The sequence below is a fragment of the Podarcis pityusensis genome (genome assembly GCF_964106645.2).
Source record: "Podarcis pityusensis genome assembly, chromosome: 6".
NCBI lineage: Eukaryota > Metazoa > Chordata > Lepidosauria > Squamata > Lacertidae > Podarcis > Podarcis pityusensis.
In genome coordinates this window covers 80,091,537-80,116,834 of record NC_138030.1, presented here as the reverse complement: position 1 = coordinate 80,116,834, position 25,298 = coordinate 80,091,537, and the positions used below count along the sequence as shown (strand labels likewise).

Here is a 25,298-nt window from a genome sequence, read left to right as displayed (position 1 = left end):
TAGAAATTTTCTTGCAGCCCGATTCTCTTGAGAGGTAGGCAGCAGAGTATGCTGGGAGGCTGAAATGGTGTTCTTTTTCATGTTAGATTTTTGCCCATTTATTCTTTAGCACAAGCATTTCACCAGAGTAGCCAGAGGCGGAGAATGTTATCAGCTATCAAGACAGAACAGCTCAGCTTTGCATAGCCTTTCGGCTGCTTTTTCCTCTTGCGTATGAGATAATAACAACAACAATAATTTTATTGTTTATACCCTTCCCATTTGCTTCCAGCAAAAAAAAGTAAAATAAAATGTCAGACATTAAAAACCACAGTCTCATGTTTCTCATAACGCTCTAATGACGTTGTGTAGCCCAGTAGATAGAAGGCTATCAGGGAATTGGGCAGGGACAAAAAGATGCAGAATGCAGGCAAGGTATTGGGTCTTCTTCCATGGTAAAACACATCAGAATACATTTGGAGGAGTTCCTATGAAAAGATACAGGCAGAAAGTGTTATTCCAGTTAAATAGGATGTGGGTAGCATCACTGCGGGCTGGACTGCTACCTTTATAATGCTTCAGTAGTAAGATTCCATATACCACATCCAAGAAGAGAACACTGTTCAGCTAAATGAATTACTGTATTGCACTTAATTGTCCACATTTCCTGGAAATGCATGTAATTCTATTAACTAAAAGTGCAGAAATGATTTGTGCAGAAAAAGAGAAACCTCTCTTTTGGAATGCATTTTTGAAATACTATAAGCACCATTACTAACTCTTCTTCAATATGCATTTTTTTAAAAACAGAAAATTTTCAGAGCTGGAGATACTAACCAAGATGGCCGACTGGACTTTGAAGAATTTACACGCTATCTTAAAGACCATGAGAAGAAAATGAAATTAGCTTTTAAAAGTCTGGACAAAAACAATGATGGTAGGATCCAATTTTCCACAATATCTGTTGTTTTAAGATATACAAAGGAGTCTATTTCTTTCAAGTCAGTCAAAAATTCTCAGTGCAACATAGAAATAAAATGTAAGCATTAATTACGTAATTATGTTAAGAGATCAGCATTAAAAATGTAAACATGACATAAACAAAAAGTGTCATAATACAATATATAATTAACATTTTCAATAGATTTATATTAAAGAATGACAACTGTCAATGAGCTGGTTTGGAAAGTCATATGTAATAAACCAATATATGAATCAGATTTTTCCAAGTAACTGCAGTTTGCTGTCTGCTCTGAACCAACTTCCCCACATAGGAACATAGGAAACTGCTTTATACAGAGTCAGACATTGGTCCATCTACCTGGACCTTGTACCTAGTATTTTTGATGCTCTTTTTCTGGCGTACATCTTTATATTGTTTGTTTGTATACTGACCAACTCCCCATTTCCAAATCCCTGGTGCTCTTCTGTTGACTATCTGTAATAACATGCAAATATTTAAAAATCTGTAAGGTCCGAGTCAAGTGACCTGGAGCTGCAGAGCCTTTCAGCTCATTTGTCTTTTTTCTCCCTCTCTCTTATAAAGGAGTAATTGATGCCTCAGAAATTGTTCAGTCCCTCAAGATCTTGGGTATAGATATTTCAGAAAAACAAGCAACGAAGATTCTACAAAGGTCAGCACCTGCTATTATTTTAAATTGAGTAGCATTGAGGCCACCTCCCCGCTGCTGAAGTCTCATCCCACTGGGATATGTAACTATTTCCCAGCCTCTCTCTTTGCTTGGTGACAAGTGAGTCTTGCTGATATAATCTTTTACACTATTTTCTAGAAGCATAACTTAGGTTGACAAGCTAAACCATGGCTTCTCTGTGGCCATCTTTGCACACTATACTATGGTTTATCCTGACATGCTCAAGCTGGAACAAGCCCGAGTAAACCTCATCTTTTTGTACACAAATATACAAAGTGTAAACTCACTTAATACCACTAGAAGCTTAAGTTATCATTGTATGTGAACCAGGAGCTCTGGTTCATAACAAACTCCAGTTGATTTAACAAACCAAAGCTTCACTATGCATGGCTAGAAGTTGGTTTGTTTTGAATATTGCATAGAATTCTAATTATATCACTTCGAATTTTTAGCATAGATGCTGACGGGACAATGTCAGTGGACTGGAATGAATGGCGGGACCATTTCCTATTTAATCCTGCTACAGACATTCAAGGAATCATTCGATACTGGAAACATTCTACAGTGAGTATGCATTACATTTCTTATGGTAGTCATAGTGCAGACAAATTTGAGCAGGATTTACTAATGAGTTGCATTTGCAGAAGTGCATGTTGGGGGCATGCTTTGGTCCCACCAGTCTTAGGCTGCTACTGTAACCCTCAAGCTGTGGTGGCTCTGCTACCATTAAGATTATGGCTCTATGTATGCTTATTGTAGGTGGGGGGGGGGTCCCATTGAAGTCAGTGAAAATGGTTACCTGGTAAATATGTTTATTTTAGAACATCCTTCTAAAGAGGTCTCCTATTTTGGAGGAGGATCAAAATATAGAGAGTTTGGGGCTGGTGGCAGCAACCCTCTTTTTGAAGAGCATAGATAGAATTATTCTTAGAACATGCCAAACCTTGTATAGAAGCGGTTGCTTGGGTTTGGAATACTGAGGAGAAAAGGTTTAGCTAGTAATCCAAAGTGTCTTGAAAATAGGTTTGTTTATAATAAACTCTTGCAAATGTAAATGCACATTTCCATTCTGAATTCTCAGTTTGTAATTCACTGTTAAAAAGTGCGGCTGTCAAGCTGAATTCTGTTTGATTTCATCCCATTTCTGATAGAGTTAGAATCAGAGTTTAAGAGCAGCTGCATTTTGAATTGACAGGGTGTCTAAAAGATGAGTAAAATCTGAGAGAATATTGATATTTAAAATTAAAATACCAGTATTATTGATAGACTATGACTGTAGCTTAAATACGTCTTAAAAGCATACGTACATTATAAGCCCATTACAACTTCAGTTTATTGGAGATGTCTTTTGAGGCCTGACGAATTATATCATGAAATAGATTTTTATATAGATCATGGTGCCAAAATGTAAGCTAGTTAGTGAATTATGAAGAGGAAAGGTCTATATTTAAACTACTTATATAGAAAATTGTTGTCTTTTTTTCTTCAGTAATTTTATCAAAGATTCATTCCTTTTAACCATGAGAATGGCCACCATAGTAGCAAATTTCCTGTTGGTTCATCCCATAGAACTGCTGCAGCATTTCAAAGCCCACAACCATTGCCCTGGTCTTCACAACACAACTGTTTCATAGCAGTAACAATTCCATGATAAGAACATGTGCAAACTGGCTGTGTTCATGTAGTTGCATAACTTTTAATGTTGTAGCAGCATCCTGTGGAAAAAAAACCAGTGCTACTGCATTGTTTAAAGCAGGGAGTGAAGAAAATCTGGAGGCCCTCCAGGCTAAGGTTTAGTTTGAATATAGACTACTTTATACCACAGATGGTCAAAAAGCAGTTTGCACCACAATAAGAAAGACAACAATGTCGTGTTTCAAACAAAGAAAAAGTACTGGTAATCAAGTTCTGTAAATAGGCATAGGACAACTTGCTTAACCTGTCTGCTGAAATAGAAAGGATTGTGTTTTATACATGTAAAAATACCAATAAACTATATTTGAATCATGCAATCTGGTAGAAGGGGGGCGAACTAATCATAGATTTGCCAAACTGATTATCTTGCAAAGCAAGATGGGTGTCTTTTATTTTTTATTTTTTTTAAATAACATAATAATTCAATGGAGATAAAAATACTTGGATGAATTACAAGTAACTGGGCTGATAATCTTTTTAGGAAGTTGTCAAAAGGTTAATCTTGGTAATCTTAAAAGCTGCCGGGAAGAAAGTCGAACTGTGCTTTGCAGCCATTAGGATTTCAGCACTGTGTCTGGAAAGCGTCACTCGCCCCATGCCATGTCTCTTTTACAGAAGTATACGAGGCAGAAATTTACCATCATTTTTAATGATGATGGCGCAGTTTTTGAAATGGTGGGTTTTTAGACTGCACAGTTTCAGATGTAGTCAGGAAAAAATACGTATGCTTCCTTTCTCTTCTGCTTGGAATTGCCCTCGTGTGAGTTCTGTAACCATGAGGGCTCTTTGTTGAAAGGCAAGGCTGTTGGATGTTGATCTAACTCTTTTGCTTTGCATCTTAACAGGTATTGGACATTGGAGACAGTTTGACTATCCCAGACGAATTCACAGAAGAGGAGAAAAAGACTGGGCAGTGGTGGAGACAGCTTTTGTCAGGAGGGGTTGCTGGTGCAGTATCTCGAACGGGAACAGCGCCACTGGACCGCCTTAAAGTCATGATGCAGGTGGGTTACTTTAAAGCCTAGCCCCCAGGTCCATATCTAGACATGCTGTGCCCAAAGCGTTGAACACACCTGGTGTGATTTTTAATTTTGAAGAGCAGGCCGCCATGTTGAATCAAAATGGTTTTGGGGAAGTGCCTGCTCTTTCCATAGTAATTTGCCCCGTGTGCTGCTGTTTGAGTCCAAGGCCTTCTGGGACAGGGCTGACAAGTTTTGTGCCTCTTTGGCCTATTGGGTATCTTCTCTTGCCCTTCCTAAGAAATAAAATTGAATCATGAGATACCAGCTGTTTTTGAGAGAAGCTCCGTGTATAAAGAGGTTATTTATAGGAACCTATTTTAGAGAGCCCACGAGTGCTAGTCATTATGTAAATGGGAAATGCATTTGTTGCAATGGGTTGTTAACTTAAATATAACATGAATATATGCAGGAAAGACTTACTAATTGACTGGGGCTTTCAGTGCAAGCTCAAAGATAAGCCCTGTTGACTAGAGTAGGTAAATGTGATAGGATTACAGCTTTAGGTCTGTGTCTGGAATCTTTTCTTCTCAGTTCAGCATTAGGATGTTGGACGCATCTTGCTGCTGATTCTCTACAGGTTGTTTCTGTTCTGCTAGCAAAACAGAACTTCTGTTTCCTCCCTCCCTCCCCCCCCCCATACCCCCTAAATGTGTTCTGGGGAATCCCCCAGAACTGCAACATTGGATCCGGCCCTAAATGCAGTGCCATTACTTGACTGCTAGATCTGTTGAGTAAAAATCATGTAAGCAGTGCATGTCCTCATCACATGTAATGCCAAGAAGACTTGGCATTGTAGAATGCAATCTGTTCCTGGGGAAAAAAAATCACATTTGGAGGCAATGTAATATCTGCAGTGTATTTTTATGGGCATGCAGTTGTATTTATTTTTGAACTTCCTTAGTCTCAGACCATATATTATAGTAGGGTTTTGTTCTTGGTTTTTAACTGAAAGCAGCTCAGGCTGTATATTAGTGGAATGAGGGCAGGGCTGGTTAACCCTTTCCCTGCCAGCTATTTCCTCCTCAAAATCTCCCTCCTCACCAGCTACATTTTGATCTGTAGGGTGAAAGTTCTACCTTCCAACTAAGAAACTGTTTTAAAGAGGACAGCTTTGAACTGAAAAAGTACAGGAAGGGAAAGGGTTAGACAGTTTTTCCTTCTTTTCCTATTTAAGATACAGCTTGCCCCAGGCTGATTCGGGATTTTAAAAATGCGGAGGGATTTGTCTTTGCTTAACATGTTGTTTAGGCCTTAACCTGTGTTTCAGGTGTAAGCCAGGAAAAGTAACAGCTAGCATAGAATTTGGAATGGCTCCCTCCTTAAAGGGTTTGCACACTTTATTTCTCTTTAGAAAGAAAAGAAGTGTTATACTGTCAATTCAGCTTTCTATGTGTATCAAACAATTATGTTTTCTCTTTCTTTGCTAAAGGTCCATGGCTCAAAGGGGAAAATGAACATAAAAGGTGGCTTGCAGCAGATGGTTAAAGAAGGAGGCATCCGTTCACTTTGGAGAGGAAATGGTGTCAATGTTGTTAAAATTGCACCTGAAACAGCTATTAAGTTCTGGGCGTATGAACGGGTAAGATGTTAAATGACAGTGATCGGCATGAAATGAAGGAAAGCCAGCTGAGCACACAAGAAGTTCCGTTTGTGCAATGTATGAAGTTGTTTTATTTTTCTTTCTTTCTTACCTTTGAGAAAGAAAAAATCTTGGGTAATTTGATTTCAAAGGCGCTTTAAAATGTTCGCCACCACATGCTGGGTTTCAGCCTTGTCACCTCAGCTCTACGTCAGCATTTGTATGGCAAAATGTTGATTAGCCCATCCTGCACTTCACGGCCAGGATTCTTCTAAGGTCAGCATTAACTGAGCTGTAGTAAGATGGGCCTCACCATGGATTTCAGTGTTATATTTACCTCTGAATCAGCTTTAGTAGGTTATATAACATCCTAATCCTCCTGCTGGAGAAAGTGCCTCCTGAGATGGAACTTTAGCTCTCCTCCTCCTCCTTTTACCAGTGTTCCCCTTGAATCGCAAACTTCTGAAAGCTAAATCATAAAAACGTGCTTTAAAAAGTCACATAGATATCCTGCCGTTCCTCCAAGTCACGCAGGATGACGCGCACACACACAGAATAGACCCATTTTATCTGTGCGACAGTATTGCAAAGTCAGTTCAGTTGAGAGTGACTTGCTTGGGGCTCATCCTGCATGTTTCATGCCTAAATGGGGATTTCAACTTTGCGCAGTAAACCTAGGGTACAACTCACTACACTGGCTTGAAAATTGAACTAGAAATGCTGTGTTTCCCAACGGTATCTTAAAAACAAACAAACTGAAAATATATTTTCTGACACATGTTGAAAAGAGGGAGAAAATGGCTGAAGTCTTGAGCTTTGTTATTCTGGGTCAGATAAAAAACCAATGTCTGTTAATGACAAAGTTCCTTGCTCTGCGCGGCGCTGTCTGCTACAAGCTCTGAATGAATCTAATGGCCAATGTCTTAACGCAAACATTTTAAATTAGTGATTAAGGATTTAATCTACATATTTCAAAGGCTTTACATCTGTATTATTTACTGTTTTCTATCTTATAGAGTTTAATTTTAACCTGTTCTCTATTGCTGTATATGTCCATATCGCTTGACCGTAATCAGTTGATTCTGATTCTGCCTGCGATATTGGGGGGCGGGGGCGGGGGCGGGGCGGGGCGGGGCGGTTAACTAGAAATTAATTAGAAAAATGCTGAGGTTCGGAGAGAAAGAAATATGGAAATAATGAATCTTGTCAGGCCTCTTAATCAGGATGTAAGCCCAGTTTCTCAGTTGAAATGACAGACCAGTGAATCAGGTGCTGCTTCAACCATCAGCTTTGCTTCAGGGATTTTAAATAATAATAAAAAAGAGTGGCATGTGCATTTTTCATTTAAGCATTTGCAATCTTATTTATTTGTGGTTTAGTGTGTGTGCGTGTATAGATATAAAACAGATTAAAAATAGTTGCAAAACTGCTCTGGAGTGGCGAAGGAGGTGACTTAGTGATATCACAGGTGCCAGCAAGTCAATCTCCTTGCAGAAGTTGCTACTATAACATACAGAGCAGGTATCTTCAGAGTCTGGTCCTGGAAAGGGAAAGTATTTTTCATCTGCACTCATTGTGGTCCCTTCTGGAATTGGAGCTAGGATTGCTCAGTTGGAAGAACATGAGATTTGTTGTGCTGCTATAAAAACATTACAACTGTCTTCACCCATTAAGAGGCAGAGATGAAAAATCTCCAGGATAGGATGCTCTATAACTGTGGAAGAGACACTTGAGAGTGCCTCTCTTCACATCCTCAGTTGGGTGATGGTTGGCATTGTCAAAAAAACTCAACAGCAGCCCATCATAGAGATTTACACAAGGGATGGAGACATTATTGTGGCAACAGTGAGCTGCCTATGTGCAGGACTTTGCCATGTAGACCAGCAACTCCTCCCACAAACTAACATGGCCTGTGTTCTTGATCCTGCTAAGTGGTTCTGTTAGCTGCTTGTGACTATATGGGGAAGAATGTGACCTTTTCTATCACTGTGTGTTTCAATATTCAGTATAAGAAGATGTTCGTTGATGAAGGGGGAAAGATCGGCACTGCAGAAAGGTTTATATCTGGTTCCCTGGCTGGAGCAACTGCACAGACTTCTATTTATCCCATGGAGGTCAGTTTTGGATTGACCTGCTCTGTCTGTGAACATGCACCATCTATCCTTTTTCTGAGAAGCGGCTTTTTTGTAGATAGTGTGGTCAGCGCTTTGGCCAGCATTCTGCAAACTTCTTTAAAAATTATTTCCAAATCTTTGAACCGAGGTGAGTGCTGTTTTAAGCCTGTTGCTGCAGAGCGATCCTAGATCATTGGCAGAATGCACACTTCACATGCATGAAGGCTCATCTTGGGTATCAGAACTGGGAATGGCACCTGCTTGAGACCATGGAGGTTTTCCTAGTGAGATTAAGAAGGATCGAGGAGGATGAAGCATTAGTCCGAGTTGGTATGCAATAGATCTCTGTTATCAGAGGCCCCAGGCCCTGTGTGAGCCCAAAATTTGGCACTCCCCCCACCCCAGTTCTCACGCTTCCTTCCCAAAGGCAGGTAAGTAGGCACCTTGGTTTGGGAGGGAGAGACAAGGGCTCAGGCAGGGTCCCAGGGCCCTCCCACCTCCTTCCCAAAGCTGGAAAAGCACAAACTAGGACCTTGTCTGAGCCTCACGCCTCCTTCCCAAAGCCCAGTGCCTCATTTACCAAGCTTTGAGTTTAGTGCCCATTGTGTGCACACCACTTCCACAGCCCTAAATCTACCCCTGCTAGGAGTGCCTTCTACCAACTTTGGTAATACAGCTCTCTCTCTTTCTCTCTCTCTCTGCATGTGCGCACGCGTGCGTGCTCATGTGTGTGTGCGTGCGCGTGTGCTCTGTGCTCATTCGTGCATGCATACATACATACAAAAGAGTGAATAGCAGATTTTAGTAATGCAGTATTTTGATTAGCTTCAACAGTTTTTCTCCACCTTAGGTATTAAAGACCAGACTGGCTGTGGGTAAAACAGGGCAATACTCTGGAATGTTTGACTGTGCTAAGAAGATCTTAAAAGGAGAAGGCATGAAGGCTTTTTACAAAGGTTATATTCCCAATATTTTGGGCATCATTCCTTATGCTGGCATAGATCTGGCTGTTTATGAGGTGAGTGGAGTTCACTGGCATATCCCATGACAATATAACTAAAGGAGCATTGTACAATAGATAGTTATGTTAGGCCTAGACTGGGGAAAGAGACTCAGGTTCGCATGTCTGCTTAACTCAATGCCTGCCAAAGCTCATTTGACTACCTTGTTCCAGGTATTGCCTCACTGATCTGGTTGTTGTGTAGATGAAGTGGACTAATCCCTGTGTGTACTACCCTGAGCTCATTGGACAAAAGGCAGGATATAAATGGAATTAAATTGTGATCAATAAAACACTCTCTTAGGTTCCATTCTCCAAGCTATTTACTCTGGAGTAGCTCAACACATTCCTAGAAGGATGACTCCCAAGTACAGTGGTACTTCGGGTTAAAAACTTAATTCGTTCTGGAGGTCCGTTCTTAACCTGAAACTGTTCTTAACCTGAAGCACCACTTTAGCTAATGGGGCCCCCTGCTGCTGCCGCACCGCCGGAGCATGATTTCTGTTCGCATCCTGAAGCAAAGTTCTTAACCCAAGGTACTATTTCTGGGTTAGCAGAGTCTGTAAGCTGAAGTGTATGTAACCCGAGGAACCACTGTAAATACTTTGCCAGTTGGTGCCAAGCATAACCAGATATTTGTGTGTTACATAACCTTAATAATAATTGAACCTTCAGCATAATTTTGTGTATTTGCAGTGTTGCATTGGTGTAGTTGTTGTTTCACTACTGCTTGGGTATTCATTAGCCTAGTGAATCCTGTAAAAACGTATTTACACCTGAATCTGATGTAACCTTCATTATATGCATTAAATCTTTTTCTGAATGACTGTTCCTGCAGGGACATAGGTCTATTGTTGTGTGACCATTCTCTGTCACAACCCTCTTAAGAACTGATTCAGATGTGCAGAACAATATGTGATATAGTCCTTTCTGAACTCTTAACAGAGAGGCTGCATGTCTGACTGGATTCCTCATCTAAAGACTCCTTGCATATGGCAAACTGGAAGAATTTTTTTAGCTTATTCCCCCCCCCGGGCATACTAGTTTTCTGTATTCAGGAAGTTTTAAAAATGTGTGGTAGCATTCAAACATGCACTCTCCCACCTATAGTTTGAAGTACAATCCAGGTAGGATTGCAACAGGTGCTATTTCTAGGTATTTTAACTCAGTTTAATATGCCTGGAAACCAGACAAACAAGTATTATTTGCTGAGATAACAATTGGCCTGCCCAGTGATACAAGTTAGCCTGTAGGGTGTAATGTAGATTGACTGCTGAGTAGCTGTCTAAACGTTTGCTGTTTCCACTTTTCAGCAAGCAGAAATCTCAGCACGGCAAAATCATATATTTTTAATTTTGTAATGAAAGAGTGAAGTCGCTGAACCAGAATTATTTAGCGGGTCTAACTGCAAAAAGTAATTTCTCCTCCTTTTGGTGTCAATACTATAGCCAGGTTCACATGATCACGTTCTGGGTTAATGAGCCAAGCTATACATGAATTGTGTGCATGCATCTCCTTTACTGCCAATTCACTCGTCCCTTCTTGAGTGGCAAAACAAATCAGATCTGCCATCGTTAGACATTGTTTCCTGCTTACATGCAATCCTGGTAAACGATGATCAGTGGCTTCCAAATAAGGAAAGTATATCTTGTATATATTTGGGTTCTGTATTTCAGTCCTTAGACTTTTTACAAACCCTTCTAACATGTGCATGTGTATGCACACAGGCACGGTATCTGCCAATGTAGGGTTGGGGTTTGTGTTTAGTGGGGTCTGAGGAAGAGACTATTTGGTGCATGGGATATTAAGGTAAGTGGGGGGAGTTGAAGGATGTGTGGAATAGTGGGGTGGTGTTTGGGAAGTTTTAACAGCTGGGAGAGTGTAGAGAGGGATTAACTGGGTGAGAATGGGTGTAGGAGACTGCTTGTTCAAATCCATTAATCTCAGATGTCAGTTTATATAAGGAACAATGAAAACAAACCAATATTAAACACACTGGCTGTTGTTAACCCTGGGTAACTCAGTGAAACCCACACTTACAGGGTTTGAACAGTGCTGTTAGCACAGCAAGACCCTAACAAAGCTACTTTGCAAAGTGAGGTCTGCTCCACAAAAGCTTATGCCACAGTAAATGTGTAGGTTTTTTAGGAGTTAGCAAACAGACTAACTAGAAATAGTTCTCTAACACTGCTGCCTTTCTGAGGTTCATGCTACGTTACTTAGCCCCATAGCTGCTGTCATTTATAAAGCAGCCTCCTCTCATTATAACTGCAATACATTAATCTTAACACATTTAAGCATGCCTCATGCTGAAATAATTTTGTACTGCTGTTTTCTGCATTTGCTACCTGTCAGCCATCTATTATGCCAACTCTGATTAGCTGGTGTCGTGCTTTCTTGTTCTGTAATACCCTGCACCAGCTTCACTAACAAGTGTACTTAAGTCTAATTTCTCTCCCGTCTACGTAACTGATTTTTTTTTTTACAGGTGATAATTAACATGTTCCATAGCTTCCCAGTGCTTATGAAACCCCTTATTACTTCATTCATTACGCTGCAGGCATGACTATAAAATCTTACAACTAATTTAGGCTGCAATCCTTAACCCCACTTACCCAGGAGTAAGGCTTGCTGAATTCAGTAGGACTTACCTTTGACTGGACATGGTTAGGATTGTGCTGTCAGGTTGGGAAGAGATGAGAGTCTGTCCCGCCTCTCATGGACTAATATGCACTTGTAAAATATGCTGATAGTGAGTTTAGGAATTGGCCTGACATGTTTCTCATGTGAATACTTGGCCATTATGGGTTTTTTTAAGGTAAAGTTCAATTAACTGCATCAATGTTCTCTTGGCAGGCTTTGAAGAAGAACTGGCTAGAAAAATATGCAACAGACTCTGCCAACCCTGGTGTACTTGTACTGCTGGCATGTGGTACCGCGTCCAGTACATGTGGCCAGTTAGCCAGTTATCCTCTTGCCCTCATCCGCACTCGAATGCAGGCTCAAGGTGAGTGTTGGTGTCTGTGGCATAGGAGCTTGTTCACCTGTGTTGAGCAAGCTAGGTAAAGGCACCCCTGACCATTAGGTCCAGTCGTGGCCAACTCTGGGGTTGCGGCGCTCATCTCGCTTTATTGGCCGAGGGAGCCGGCTTACAGTTTCCGGGTCATGTGGCCAGCATGACTAAGCCGCTTCTGGCGAACCAGAGCAGCGCACGGAAACGCCGTTTACCTTCCCGCCGGAGCGGTACCTATTTATCTACTTGCACTTTGACGTGCTTTCAAACTGCTAGGTTGGCAGGAGCTGGAACCAAGCAACGGGAGCTCACCCCATCGCTGGGATTCGAACCGTCGACCTTCTGATCAGCAAGTCCTAGACTCTGTGGTTTAACCCACAGCGCCACCCGCTTCCCTGTTGAGCAAGCTACCAAGGCTTTAATACTTTAGGTGCTATTGCCTACTAAGAGTTTGGCCACATTTTCCTTTTTTTCTTGGTAGGTTCTTCTCTAAACTACCTGCTATCAGCAATTACTTTACTTCCCAGAATTAAGCCACCCTTTTGAAATACACCAGACCAGCTTCTGCCAACATGGGGCCCTCCGTAAGTTTTGGACTACAATTCTCATAAACCCCAATCAGCACAGCTGTGCTGGCTGCAGCTGATGGGAGCTGTAAATTGAAACATCTGGAGGACACTGCATTGGCAAAAGCTGCTTGAGACAAATGCCTGCTTCACACAAGCAGCATGTGAGGCAGTGAACCTCTTTCTGGAATGTTGACGCTACCGAAGGATTGAGTGCATGAAAAACACATTCTATTCTTTGTTAACTTTAGTATACTTTTAAATTGATACTTTTAAGTAATACGTGTCTCTTTCTTTCTCCTTTTTTTCCATAGCCATGGTAGAAAGTGGCCCTCAGTTATCCATGGTCGGTCTCTTCCAAAGGATTATTGCTAAGGAGGGAGTCCTGGGACTGTACAGAGGCATAGCCCCTAACTTCATGAAGGTGCTCCCTGCTGTCAGCATCAGTTACGTGGTATATGAAAAGATGAAGGAGAACTTGGGGATAGCATGAGAGGAAAGGAGGGAAGAAAAATAGAGGTTTATTACAGAATATGCACACCTGATGAAACCACATTGGATGCTAAATTTATTCATGTTTACCATTGGATTCAAGTCTTCCCTGCACAGATCTTGTAGGGATCTCTTCAAGGAAGCAGAAGAAGACCCACTTTCCCGAAACAGCTGTAAGCCAGGTATCTTTTTTAAAAACACCAAATCCGACAACCTCAGGTTGCCAAATCTTAACAATCAAGAAATATTCAATTGCTAGCTGAGCTGAGTGATGGAAGATCTTAAAGAATGAATCTCTAGTCAATGTAATTTTCTGATTTTTCTAAAATATATTTTACTGAGCTAAATATATATTTTTATGCAGCTGATCCTGCATTATTAGGATTTGTATTTGGTTGGTCAGTGGATTGTCCCATCTTTTACATACCAGAAATATAACTCTCCTTTGTGTTTATATTCTGCAATAGGGAAATTGGGTTATTAAAATATAGTTAATTTTTTATTTTTTGGGTGAACTTTAAAAAGGCATAGGCAACAATGCAGAGACAAACAGAATGCCACGGTGCTGTTCCTGAATACATTAGATTCCCTTGTTAACTTAAAATATTAAGGAACAACTTAGTCTTGACTAAGTCCCATTTTAAAAACATTGGGAGCTATTAGTCACGGCTAGGAAAAGTCTCGTTTTTCTTTCAGTGGGAACTTAGTCGTGACTGACTTTGGCAGGAGAAGTTCTCGGCAGATGATATGCATTGGTCAAATACTTCAGTTAGAAATGAATGCAAATTTTAAGTGTCTCATGGCATTTTGAGTGCTCTGGGCTACTGTCCATGTAACTTGTAAATGTTTGTACCAAAAGCCCAGAGCATTGTTTGATGCCCTTGTTTGATTGCTGCAGAAAACTTGCCATTAGGGAAAGCCATATCACCTTTTAAGAACAGTGTGCAGTTTCAGAATTATTTTTTTTTTAATGTTTTAAACTGATTCTTCATTATCTCTTCCTTGTCTTGGAATGTTTCAACCATTAAGTCTTTGGCCCTATGCAGGTATTACTAGTAAGAAAGTGCAGTGTTTTCCTGCTGGTAACACCGGCTGATTATGTGAAGGTTGAAAAACGCAATTCAAAAGAAGAGCAGGAGTGGGATTACTTGTGCAGCCTTACAGGCAACCACAAATTTTCCATTAGTATTTCTGGAGGTCAGACCTGGCCTCCTTGATGGAACGCTGTTCCTTTTTTTAATAGTGGAGACAACTGATAATGGAAAACTCCCTGTCTTTTCTCAGCACCCAAATCAAATAACTGAGTAGACTGGCTGAGAAAAACCAGTTCACCATGGCAATAAAGAACTTTGCCATCCAGTTACCAACACTGCAATCCTAAGTCTATTTACTTAGAAATAAGTCACTCTTAAGTTTGGTAGGACTTGCTATCTAGTAATGGTATTTAGGATCACAGCTTAAATCAGTAGAACGACTGTAAGGAAATGCATGGCAAGCACTGAGCTTATCAGTCAGGCTGGGCATGCAAGAACAGATTGCTGAGAAGACTCTTCCTGCATGCCTTCCTTGCAAGATCTTTTAAAGCACAAACATCTTATTGAATGGATCCTCAGTTTAAGAGTATATTTCAGTTATCCGTGAAATTAATGTTTACTCCTGCTGCATGTTGAACACATTAAAATCACGTCAATTGCAGATGCTCCCCACTGTCATAGAAGCATATCTGCTTCTTCAAGGTCTACTTATTCTCTTTCTCTTTTATAAAACGAGCATGATAGGATGGCATGGAAAATTGCACTAAAGTGAATAATCTGGTTTTTTTTGTCTTTGAAGCTTCCAACACCAGTTCTAAGAGGTAGATGTGGTGTGGGAGGCAATGCTTCTCTTGAACAACCCATCCTCTGAGCATATACAAAGGAGCTAATCCAAGGTCAATTGGAGGAGTCAGTAGGGGCCAATTCCTTTACGACATTGCATGACTAGAGAGGTCAGTGATTACTGCTGTTGTACATCCAGGAAGGTGGCAGCTATTTCCATGATCTTTCATAGCTGTACTTCTTCTCTGCAACCATTATCACAGAGATGGTTGCAGTTCCCCACTATATAACCCAGTTCATGCTAGCTTTTCTTGATTGTGTTCAATTGGAGCAATTTGATAGTGTGAACTGTCCCTAGAAATAGCCTAAATCATATCACTACCATTGTCCTCACTTCCTTGATTTGTATTCCTTTTATCAACTTCTCAATGTTAGTAGGATGGCTTTGTAAGCTTGTACTAGGCACACTTCCTTTTGCATTAGCATTATGTTTATTTATGGAACCATAAAGATAGAGGAAGTGGTTTTCTTTTCCTTCATAATGTTATCTTTTCCCTGTTTTAGTCAGATAATCTCAGCCTCTAGCCCTTCAAAGATTTCACAAATGGGCTGGGGGATCCAACCATATTTTTCACTGGTTTGAGAAGCTGATGTGAACTCCAAATAATATAGCCCACCATGGAGAACCCATATTTGCACTTTTTGAGTAGCAATCCATTTTTCAATTGTTTGCTATGCAGAATGCCGTCTTTAATGAACTTTTTGATGTAACTATGGGCACAATCTAAAAATCATGTTGTTGTAATAGAGCTTTGGTAGGTGGTTTCCAGTAGATTGTGCCCATCCTTTATGAATGGCAGGGTGGTTTTTTAGGTTGCAAATCTGTCCCATGATAGAAGCCTTCACTCTTTTTGCACTTGATCAAAACCGAAGAATTAATTCAGCAGAAGCACTCTGTAATCTTGTATTGCACGCTGTTATGCATTTGCTTGTTGTAAATGTGATTTTCTAAATCACCTATTGTTGTTTTTTAAAAACCCCAACTGTAAGCTATACTATGTATGCCTATCTTGTTTGTAATTTTAAGATGACATGACCAGTATGTGAACCAGTCTCAGTCATTTTTTTCATATAAGTGCACTTACGAGAATGTCGGTGATGGTGTTTTATTTTGTTGGAAGAATGCATGATATGGTGCAGATCTGATTCCTTTACTTTGTGCCTAAAAAGAACAAGGTTCTAATTGTGTTTTCTTGGGTGACTTACTTGGTGAATGCTTTTTATAACCTTTAAATTGATCTGTTTATAATAAACAATGTTTTGTAATGCAGTTGTGAAGTTGCTTTGTAACTAGCTGGAAATGTATTTACGTGTTATATTTATATCTTTCCTTTCTTTTGTGGAACCCAAGACAGTGTATGTATGTATGTACCTGTATGTATTGGCATTTTGGGGGGACAAGGGTGGTGCTGTGCCTCTTGGACTTGCTGATCAGAAGGTTGGCAGTTTGAATCCCCATGATGGGGTGAGCTCCTGTTGCTCTGTCCCAGCTCCTGCCAACCTAGCTGTTCGAAAGCACACCAGTGCAAGTAGAGAAATAGGTACTGCTGCTGCGGGAAGGTAAATCGTGTTTCTGTGTGCTCTGGTTTCCGTCAGTGTTCTGTTGCACCAGAAGTCATGCTGGACACATGACCCGGAAAGCTGTCTGTGGACAAACACCAGCTCACTTGGCCTGAAAGCGAGATGAGTGGCGCAACCCTATAGTCACCTTTGACTGGACTTAACCATCCAGGGGTCCTTTAACTTTTCCGTATTGGCATTTCTAAACTACTAAATATTTCAAAATTCCCTATGTACAATGTAAAAACAGTATCCATTGAAACAGATAGAGCTGAAAGCCAGTAAATCAGCCGTATAAAGCACATAAAACAAGTAAAACAGATTTCCAAGGACTCATACACATAAATCAGGGTCGAATCTTACAGGTCAGGGAAAGCCTGGGCAAAAAGATTGGTCTTCACAAGACATCTGAAAAAACTTGTGGTTGCTACTTCATGCAAGGCAATGGTAAGATCATTCCACCGTACAGGGGTAATAGCAGAAAATTCCACTTTTTGTGTCGCTGCCCTATGATATACTGTGGGATGGGGTGCCACAAATATAATTTCCCCAGATGATCTAAGTGATCTTACAGGTATACGTAGAGACAGGTGGTCTTTCTGGTAAACTGGCCCCAAGTTATTCAGAACATTATATGTTAACAACAACATCTGGAACGTGGCCTGGAAGCTGATTGGTAGCCAGTGCAGTTCCCTCAGCACAGCTGTAACATCTGCATCTCCCAAGTTTTCCACTAAATGATGTAGCTGCAGCATTTTGGACTAATAAAGTTCTCACGCAGTCATCTATCTAGGCACTGACCAGATTTAGAGCTGCTTAGCTTCAGTGAGGTTGCTGTATGATGGTGTCCTTAGACTACATGCTGGGTTCTAGAGGTATAAACCCCACCCACCCAAGTACAATGTGTTTTTTTTCTGTACAAAAGAAATTGTTTCCAAGACTAGTGTTGCTCTTTGTATGTCTAATACTACTTTTCCATGCAATTCATTCAGTAATAGTCAAACAGGGGCCTTCAGTATTTTGGCAGACCTCTTGGAATTTGTGCCCAGCTTACCTGTTCTGCTCATATAGCTTATTGAATCCTAATGCCCTGGAAACTGCAGGGATCAGTCGGCCTGCAAGACCAATATTCTCAGTTAGCCATGAATTCCCTCCACCTCTGCTGTTGGCTGCCAGGACAGAAATATGGCAAGGTCTGTTTTCTTCTCAATACAGAGTATTAGGTATAGTGGATATTGAAACTCAACAGTTAAGAGAATTGGGTATGTTTAGCCTGGCAAAGTGAAGACGAAAGATGTGAAAGCATGTGTGAACTGGCCCTTAATACGCTGAAAAAGCAGAGAGAAAGCAGTTAATGAAATTGCATTGGATTGCTTCTGTTGGTAATCAGCAGAATGAAAGCCAGTTAGTTCTATCAGCAGGGCAGATTGACAACCTCCTCTTTTAAGCCCTTATTCACTAAGTTCGTCCTGAGATAGGCATAAATCTGCTCTGAGTCAATTATGCTGATTTAAGTGGCTTATGGATAGAGCTGCTTGTTTTGTTAACGTCAAATGAATTATTTTCTAAACACAGGAGCCAACTGCTACCCTCCAAATGAAAATTACATCCAGCAGGTGCTAGAAGCTAAATATATGTTGTCTTTTTTTTTTCCATGCCTGGCATGGAAATTTTCGCACTGTACTGTCCACTATATATAACCCAGGGTGTTTATGTCAGCAGCACCACCTGTTGGTAGAATAAGGGCAGCTTCACAACAATAGCTCTTGCCTGGTAGGTCTTGAGTGTCATTCAAATAGGATAGTAGCCGCAGGACAGCCAACTAAAGAACAGCAGGGTGGTAAACTTGTTTGCTGGTTTAAAAACAACAAAGAGACAAGGTCAGGTAGCCACTTAACAAGAGACCTGTCGTTGTCCCCCTAACCTCCCTGCCCTAGCTGCACTTGTGACAGCATGTGATAAATAACTCACAGAAAAGAAAGTACATTTTACAGATCACAGCTGGGGCAATAATTTCGTAGTAATCGGGATGCAAGGTAAGGGGCTGTAGCCAACTGGTAGCCAAAACAATTGGCATCCACACAAGGCCTTATTCAGCCCAAAAGGCCATAGAGAGAACGCCTTTTCTAAAGGACGAAATATTGAGGGCTCATAGAGGAACTTCTATTATTCTTTTTGTTCTGTGACTCATCCTGCCTTGTGCGTGTTTCACTGTTCATCTCAATTTTTATTGTGCTTAAAGGCAGTGAGCCCTCCCTCCCATCCTATAGTAGTGTTGTAGAACATGTGCCAGAAGCTCAGGAAACAACTGTGCTGGCAACACAAATATTCGCAGCCCAGCTGTTGTGAGGGGGAAAAAAAAGCTGTCAGTTTTGTTACCTCATTCAGGCCCTACGGAAAAAGGTGGTGCACAGAGGAGGCTGAGGACCAGAAAGGTTTTTGGAAAAGGAGGCCAGAGAATAACAGAACTTGGACATTGGAAAACTCAGTGGCAGGAATTTTGAAGCAAAGGTGGGCAGTGGCTTGACTACATTTTGTTAGGAGGAGTCAAGGGGGTATGTGGCTGCTAATTCTAGACCCTAGGGCCTTCTGTGTCTTTAAACATAGCGTACAATAGGGAATTCAGATAGGCGTGTCTCCTACACTGATTGTAGCATGGAAGTTCTGGTGTGCAAGAGACCTTTGATATGATTGTGAATGCTACATCTCAGTTTCAACCTACTAACAAGCAGCTGGTGCCGCTTGATCTCTCGCTGCTAAATTCCACTGCCTCCCATCTGGATATGTGTAGTCTCTCCTTTGAAAAGATTGAGTTGACATTTTAGGGTACAAAAGTTCTGACCGTGTTACTCTGCAGAGAGGAGCATTTGACAGCCATACATGCAAGCCATCAGTTCACTTCCCTGCTCAGACGCAGCATGCGTCTGAACCGGGGGGGGGGGGGCGGGGGGCGGGCAGTTTCAACATCCAGTCCTGCCTCAACACAGTTGCATGCTTCCGTTGCTGGGCTCCATTGAAAACCAGGCCGTGTGAACCAGGGAACGACCTCTCCAGACAACGGAACGACTCTTCTTATCTCTGCAGCTGTGATCTCCTGGGTGACGCAGATGCTGTTAGGCAGTTGAATGTGCATGTGTACTCCATACGTTTCCCGTTCCTCCACATGGCCACGGGCACTGGCAACCCATGCTACGCCGCTGGAAACTGCAGGAAGGGAAGGTGGTGGTGTACTCATGTACCTGCTTGCAGGCTTCCTATGGGCATCTGGTTGGCCACTGTGAAAAAATGATTCTGGACTAGACGGGCCACTGGCCTGATTCAACCGGGCTGTTACGTTCCCTTGTAGTTGGTGTTACACTCAGAATGGCTGTGTGAAAGCAGGCCTATACCGTAGTATAAAATTTGAAATGATTATGTTTGTACAGTAGGTGGCGCACCACACTCAGAACAAGAAGGCAAAAGCACTACAAACAAGATGTTTGAAAAGGGTCTCACTGGAAATGTAGCTTTTCTTTACCATTCACTATAACACTATAGCACACATTCTGGAAATACATGAATTAGGGTGTTGTTGTTTTTTAAAAAAATGTTTTTATTGGGTAACAAAAGTACACATAGCTGCTCATTTTTCAATTCATAGAATATAGATATAAATTACTTATATGAGGCGGCAGAGGCAAAAGAGTATGTTTTGTTAAGGACATATTCTTTTGTGGCATATTCGTCTGTTGGTGGTTAGTAGCAATGGAATGTCCCCAGTCCTGTGTGATTAAACAGGTACGTTTTCCTTCTTTACTTGCTTATGTTTACTTTTTCCCCCCTCCCACCCATTCCATTTAATTAATTTTTAAATTAACTTTGATTTACTTAAGAAATCACATTGTCCTAATGTGTGTATTCAATTGCTTTGGTCAGGAACTTGCACTTTTACAGGTGCCGCATAATATCTCTTCCACATTTATGAGGAGCCAATCTTTTAGTGTGGCAGCACCTGAACTTTGGAACTCCCTGCCTATTGACAGTAGGCCTGCACCCTCCCTATGTTTTCGTAGATGGCTGCTGAAAATGTTTTTATTTCAGCAAACCTATTCAGATTTAGAATTTATAACTTACATATGTTTTAAAGTTTTATTGATTTAAACCTTTGTTTTTCATTATGTAACGATTTTGATTTCATGCAGGGTTTTTTTTTTGTTTTAAGCAGACTGTGGATTTCAGCTGTGTTTTATCTTCAAGTTCATTTGTACACCACTCGGGAGATATTTTTTAAAAATCAGGCCAACATCTGGAGGACACCACATTGCCTATTTGTGTGCTATGTTTTGGTTTGCAAACAAAGTGATAGGATAAGACACAATATGTTTCCCTTTTCATCCGAGGTCTAGCAATGGAAAGGAGCAGAGCAGAAAGCAGGGGGGCTGTGGGGGGGCTGAGCCCTCAGCTTCCTGAACCCCCTTCTTAAAGCTGAAGGGTTGTTTTTTTTTGTTTTAACTTTTGCCTAATAGGTGGCTGGATGCACTGAAAAACACTGAGACTTGAGAAACCTGCCTAGAGACAAATAAATATACCAAGGAAATCTTGTTTGCACTCATTAAGTCCTGAGAGGAACAGTCAAAACTGTGCCTAGCTTTTAAATGAACTCTAGCTTGTTTGGGGGAACTACACAAACTTTTGGGTGGGTGGTTTCCCTATCTCTACACAAGGGATGATTTGTAGGTGTCACTAACCGGGTCATTGCACAGAAGTAGAAGCAAACGGTTTCTGTTTCTCCCTGGTTCTGTGGCAATGAGAAAAAACAACTCGGGCCCCATCTGCGCTACACATATAAAGCATCCTCATGCCGCCTTAAGCAGCCATGGCTTGCCTCAAAGTATATTGAGGGTATGTTCCCCTCACAGAGCTACAACCAACCTTTTCCCTCAGGGAACTCTTTGAACTGTAGCTCTGTGAGGAGATCAGGTGTCTCGTGGCAGTCCTCAGCACCTTAACAAACCTCCGTTCCCAAAATTATCTGAGGGAAGCCACAGCTGTTTAAAGTGTTATAATACTGCTTTAAATGGTATAGTGCAGACGGGGCCTCACATCTTGCCCACAGATCATCCTCGCAGCTCACAACAATTGGCGAGTTGCTAGTGCTTTTATTTCACTTGCGTCTGGATGGTGTGTAAACGGGCCCTCAGGCAATTTTGTTGCTAAGAGTATGAAAACAGTAATCGTGAGGGAGGCTGAGCTCGAGCATGTGACTCTCCCTCCATGTGGCAGGCTGTCTGTGTCATGAGGACGAGGCTGTGTTTAGAGAGCACTTTTCAAATGAGGACATTATCATGGGCAGTGCTTTTTTCGGGGGGGGGGGGATGCAGGCGGACCCTTAAACATTTTGTGAATCTAACGGGAGAAGAAACTACAAATGTAAATTTTTCTAGTTTATTCTCTAGCACGGTGAATCGTCAGTTCCGTTGCTACCCCCGATGGCGGCCTCATTTCCTGTCACGGTGTTTCCTGAGTCTCAGACAGAATCGAGCATTTAATGTGTGAAGTAGGAGTTGGAATCTAGCACAGTGATTGGTCAGTATTTATTTTTTCATTTTCCCTGATTTGAACTATAAAATGGTGATTTTTCTAGAGTCAAAATGAGAGTACCCCTAAACATTTTTTAAGGGGGAAAAAAGCACTTGATCATGGAAATTAAAGTCATAGGAATTGACTCCATCTGGGAGTAGCCTGAAGACTTCAGGCATCCAAGACAAATACTAAAAGCATGGCCCTTCTTTCTTATGAATATAGAGGTGTCCTGTTTAATAATAATAATAATAATAATAATAATAATAATAATAATAATAATACCCCCCATCTGACTGGGTTGCCCCAGCCACTCTGGGCAGCTTCTAACATATATAAAAACATAATAAAACAATAAGCATTAAAAAATCCTTCTCTGTACAGGGCTTCGGATGTCTGCTAAAGATTGTAGAGTTATGTATCTCCTTGGCTCAGGGGTTGCAGAACTCCGTACCCTCCAACATTTCGCCGATGAAAATAGGGACGTCCTAAGGAAAAGCAGGACAGTCCAGGATTAAATCAGAAACAGGATGGCTTCTGTAAATCTGGGAGTGTCCCTGGAAAATAGGGGCATGTGGAGGGTCTGAATGTGGTGCCTTGTCCCACCTCTCCCTATCCCTGTGACTTGCCAGTCCTGGATGGCGCCATATTTGCACTCTGTTTCATAGCTATGTCATTATATTCCCTTGGACTCAAGCTACTAACTTACCCAGTTCTTAGTTCAGGCATCATGCCCGCTTATTTCCTTGCCTGTTTCCCCTTTTTTCCATCTGTTGTGATCACTTGCTTGTTGTCTGGTTCCACCCCCACCCCCCAAGTTCTCCATACTAGACCCACCACCAATCCTTCCTTTGTTCTTTGAAGCTAGAAAGAATCGCTCCCTATAATCTGCTCTGGCACAAAAGCAGCTGCCCTAGACAGTCATCCTAGGTTGCCTAGCAATTAGACCAGATGCAGTCTTATGCCCATTTACCCTCAGTAACACTTCTATAGGGAGAAAAGCGGATAAGGCTGCCCCCTTACTGTGCTCAGGAGCTCACTATCTGACTTGAGTTTGGCCAAGAAAGGGCAGTCGCTCAATGGGAGAGCTTCTGTCTTGCATGCAGAAGACCACAGTTTCATTCTCCAGCATCTCCAAGGTAGGGCTGGGAGACAGATTCCCTACCTGAAATCCCAGATGTCACAAATGGCCTGGGGGAGTCAAATCATCTTTAAATGTAAGCCACATTTCAAAAGCTAAGGGAAGCATACTTCAAATTTAGCCTAATCAGGAGCCACTTCTTGTTAAATCACTTTGAAACTTTTGCTTTTGTATAAAATGACGGACACATGTAATAAATAATGACAAGAACATTGATGTTCAGTGGTTTTCCAGAAAACCTCTGTTCTCAACTACTTTACCACTTCTCAATATGATTTTTTTTTTATAACCCAGATGGTGTACTGAAATGTAGTATACCACTAATTCCTTTCTATCTCCAATTTGGTGCTCAGTCACACTACCTTGAGTCTTCATTCAACACAGGAATTGCCTTCCACTGGAAGAAAGAAATCCTTGGATCCTGTTAACTTTTTTGTTGTGCCTTTTTGCCAGTGAGGCTTTCTAAGGGTGCACAAACATTATATGAATGGATTACACAGCCTAATACAGGGAGCAAGAGGCTGGGCAAAGGGAAGGAAAGCTATTCTTCACCCATTTCTATAGGTCTATGATGTGGCTGCTTTGATTATTTTATCTGGTGTGTCATAAAAATACAGACTTACTGCTGTTATTCTATAAGGTGCAAGCACAGAATCATGATTTGAGAACGAAGTGAAAGACTAGATGCTACATTTCATGGCTTCCATTGGTTTCATTCATTATGCTAATGATCTATTTAATGCCAGACTATTACCACTCCTAATGAAAATCCTCCAGGTATGGCTGTGATCGGATATTAGTCATAGAGTTTAATAGAAAGTAATATAGAAAAATGTGTGTAGAATTTAATGAGAAAAATTGGTTGGAAGTATTTTTTTTATTCCAGTGCACAATTTTTAGCAATGCAATTATCTATTTTAAATTGTGAAGTCAGCAATGTGGTCAGCTTAAGGCAGGGGGAGTGAGGGAAATCTAAAGGATTTAAACAAGACTACCAAGTATAGAAGAAGAAATTTTTAAGAGTGATCCATTTATTGTAAGGGAGAGAGTGAAAAATTAATGAATTAGTGTCTTCTTATAGGATCTTCAACTCATAACATTTGAGGGGAGGTGGAAGTGTTGAGAATAGAATAAAATTTGCTGTTGAGTCTGTTTCCCAAAATTCTCTCTCTGAGAAATGTCTGATATTTAATGAGGTGTTTTTTTTAAACAACAACATCGTTATATGATGATAAGCATTCAACCTGATTTGCTTAGTTCACATTCAAGCTGTTCACAAGATTTGGCCCAAGCCTGAACTCTAAACCAAATCAGGCTGATCAAGGTGGATCTGAGAAGCTGCTGAATCAGACTGAGATGGCCTTGGATCACCATGGGTCAGGTCAGAGCAACCTGGGGCTGTCAAAAGGCAGAGTGGTCAGGCAACAAGAAGGAGGAAGGAGCGACATTGCTGTCCTGGTTTCATCATGCCACCAATCATTGCTGGTTGCCAAAAGGGGGAGGGCCAAGATATTGGGGTGCTCTGAGGGGTGCAACCCCATGAAGGCACAGCAGCAGGAGTGGTGCAGGAGGGAAACTTGTGGCCCCTATTGGAAAACCCAAGGAATGCTAGGGATTGCAAACTTCCAGATGTTGGGTTACAGCAGGGGTCAGCAAACTTTTTCAGCAGGAGGCCGATCCACTGTCCCTCAGACCATGTGGGGGCCCAACTATATATATAATTTTTTTTTGGGGGGGGAAATATGAACGAATTCCTATGTCCCACAAATAACCCAGAGATGCATTTTAAATAAAAGGACATATTCTACTCATGTAAGAACACATTGATTCCTGGATCGTCCGCGGCCTGGATTTAGAAGGCGATTGAGCTGGATCCAACCCCCGGGCCTTAGTTTGCCTACCCATGGGTTACAGCTTTCATGATCTCTCATGGCCATGCTTGCTGGGGTTGATGGAAGTTGAAGACCAATAACATCTGGAGGGCCACATGTTCCCCATCCCTGCTTTAAGAGAACATGCCCCTATATGTGTTTTCTGATAATGCATGGC

General features: G+C 41.3%; 1 protein-coding gene and 1 long non-coding RNA gene across 2 annotated transcripts; one reads left to right on the top strand and one right to left on the bottom strand.

The window, feature by feature from the left end:
* Nucleotides 1-222: 222 nt before the first annotated feature.
* Nucleotides 223-7,014, bottom strand: LOC308478821. The gene is made up of 2 exons (XR_013987313.1): nt 6,265-7,014; nt 223-467 (listed from the first exon to the last, which is right to left on the bottom strand). It is a non-coding gene; the product is annotated as an uncharacterized lncRNA (long non-coding RNA).
* SLC25A24 (solute carrier family 25 member 24) lies at nt 769-16,259 on the top strand. The gene is made up of 9 exons (XM_081008752.1): nt 769-916; nt 1,526-1,613; nt 2,084-2,195; nt 4,172-4,330; nt 5,778-5,927; nt 7,934-8,041; nt 8,892-9,059; nt 11,898-12,048; nt 12,935-16,259. The coding sequence occupies exons 1-9, from the start codon at nt 877-879 to the stop codon at nt 13,111-13,113; spliced, it is 1,155 nt and encodes a 384-aa protein (XP_080864878.1). The 5' UTR covers nt 769-876; the 3' UTR covers nt 13,114-16,259.
* The last annotated feature ends 9,039 nt before the right edge of the window (nt 16,260-25,298 follow it).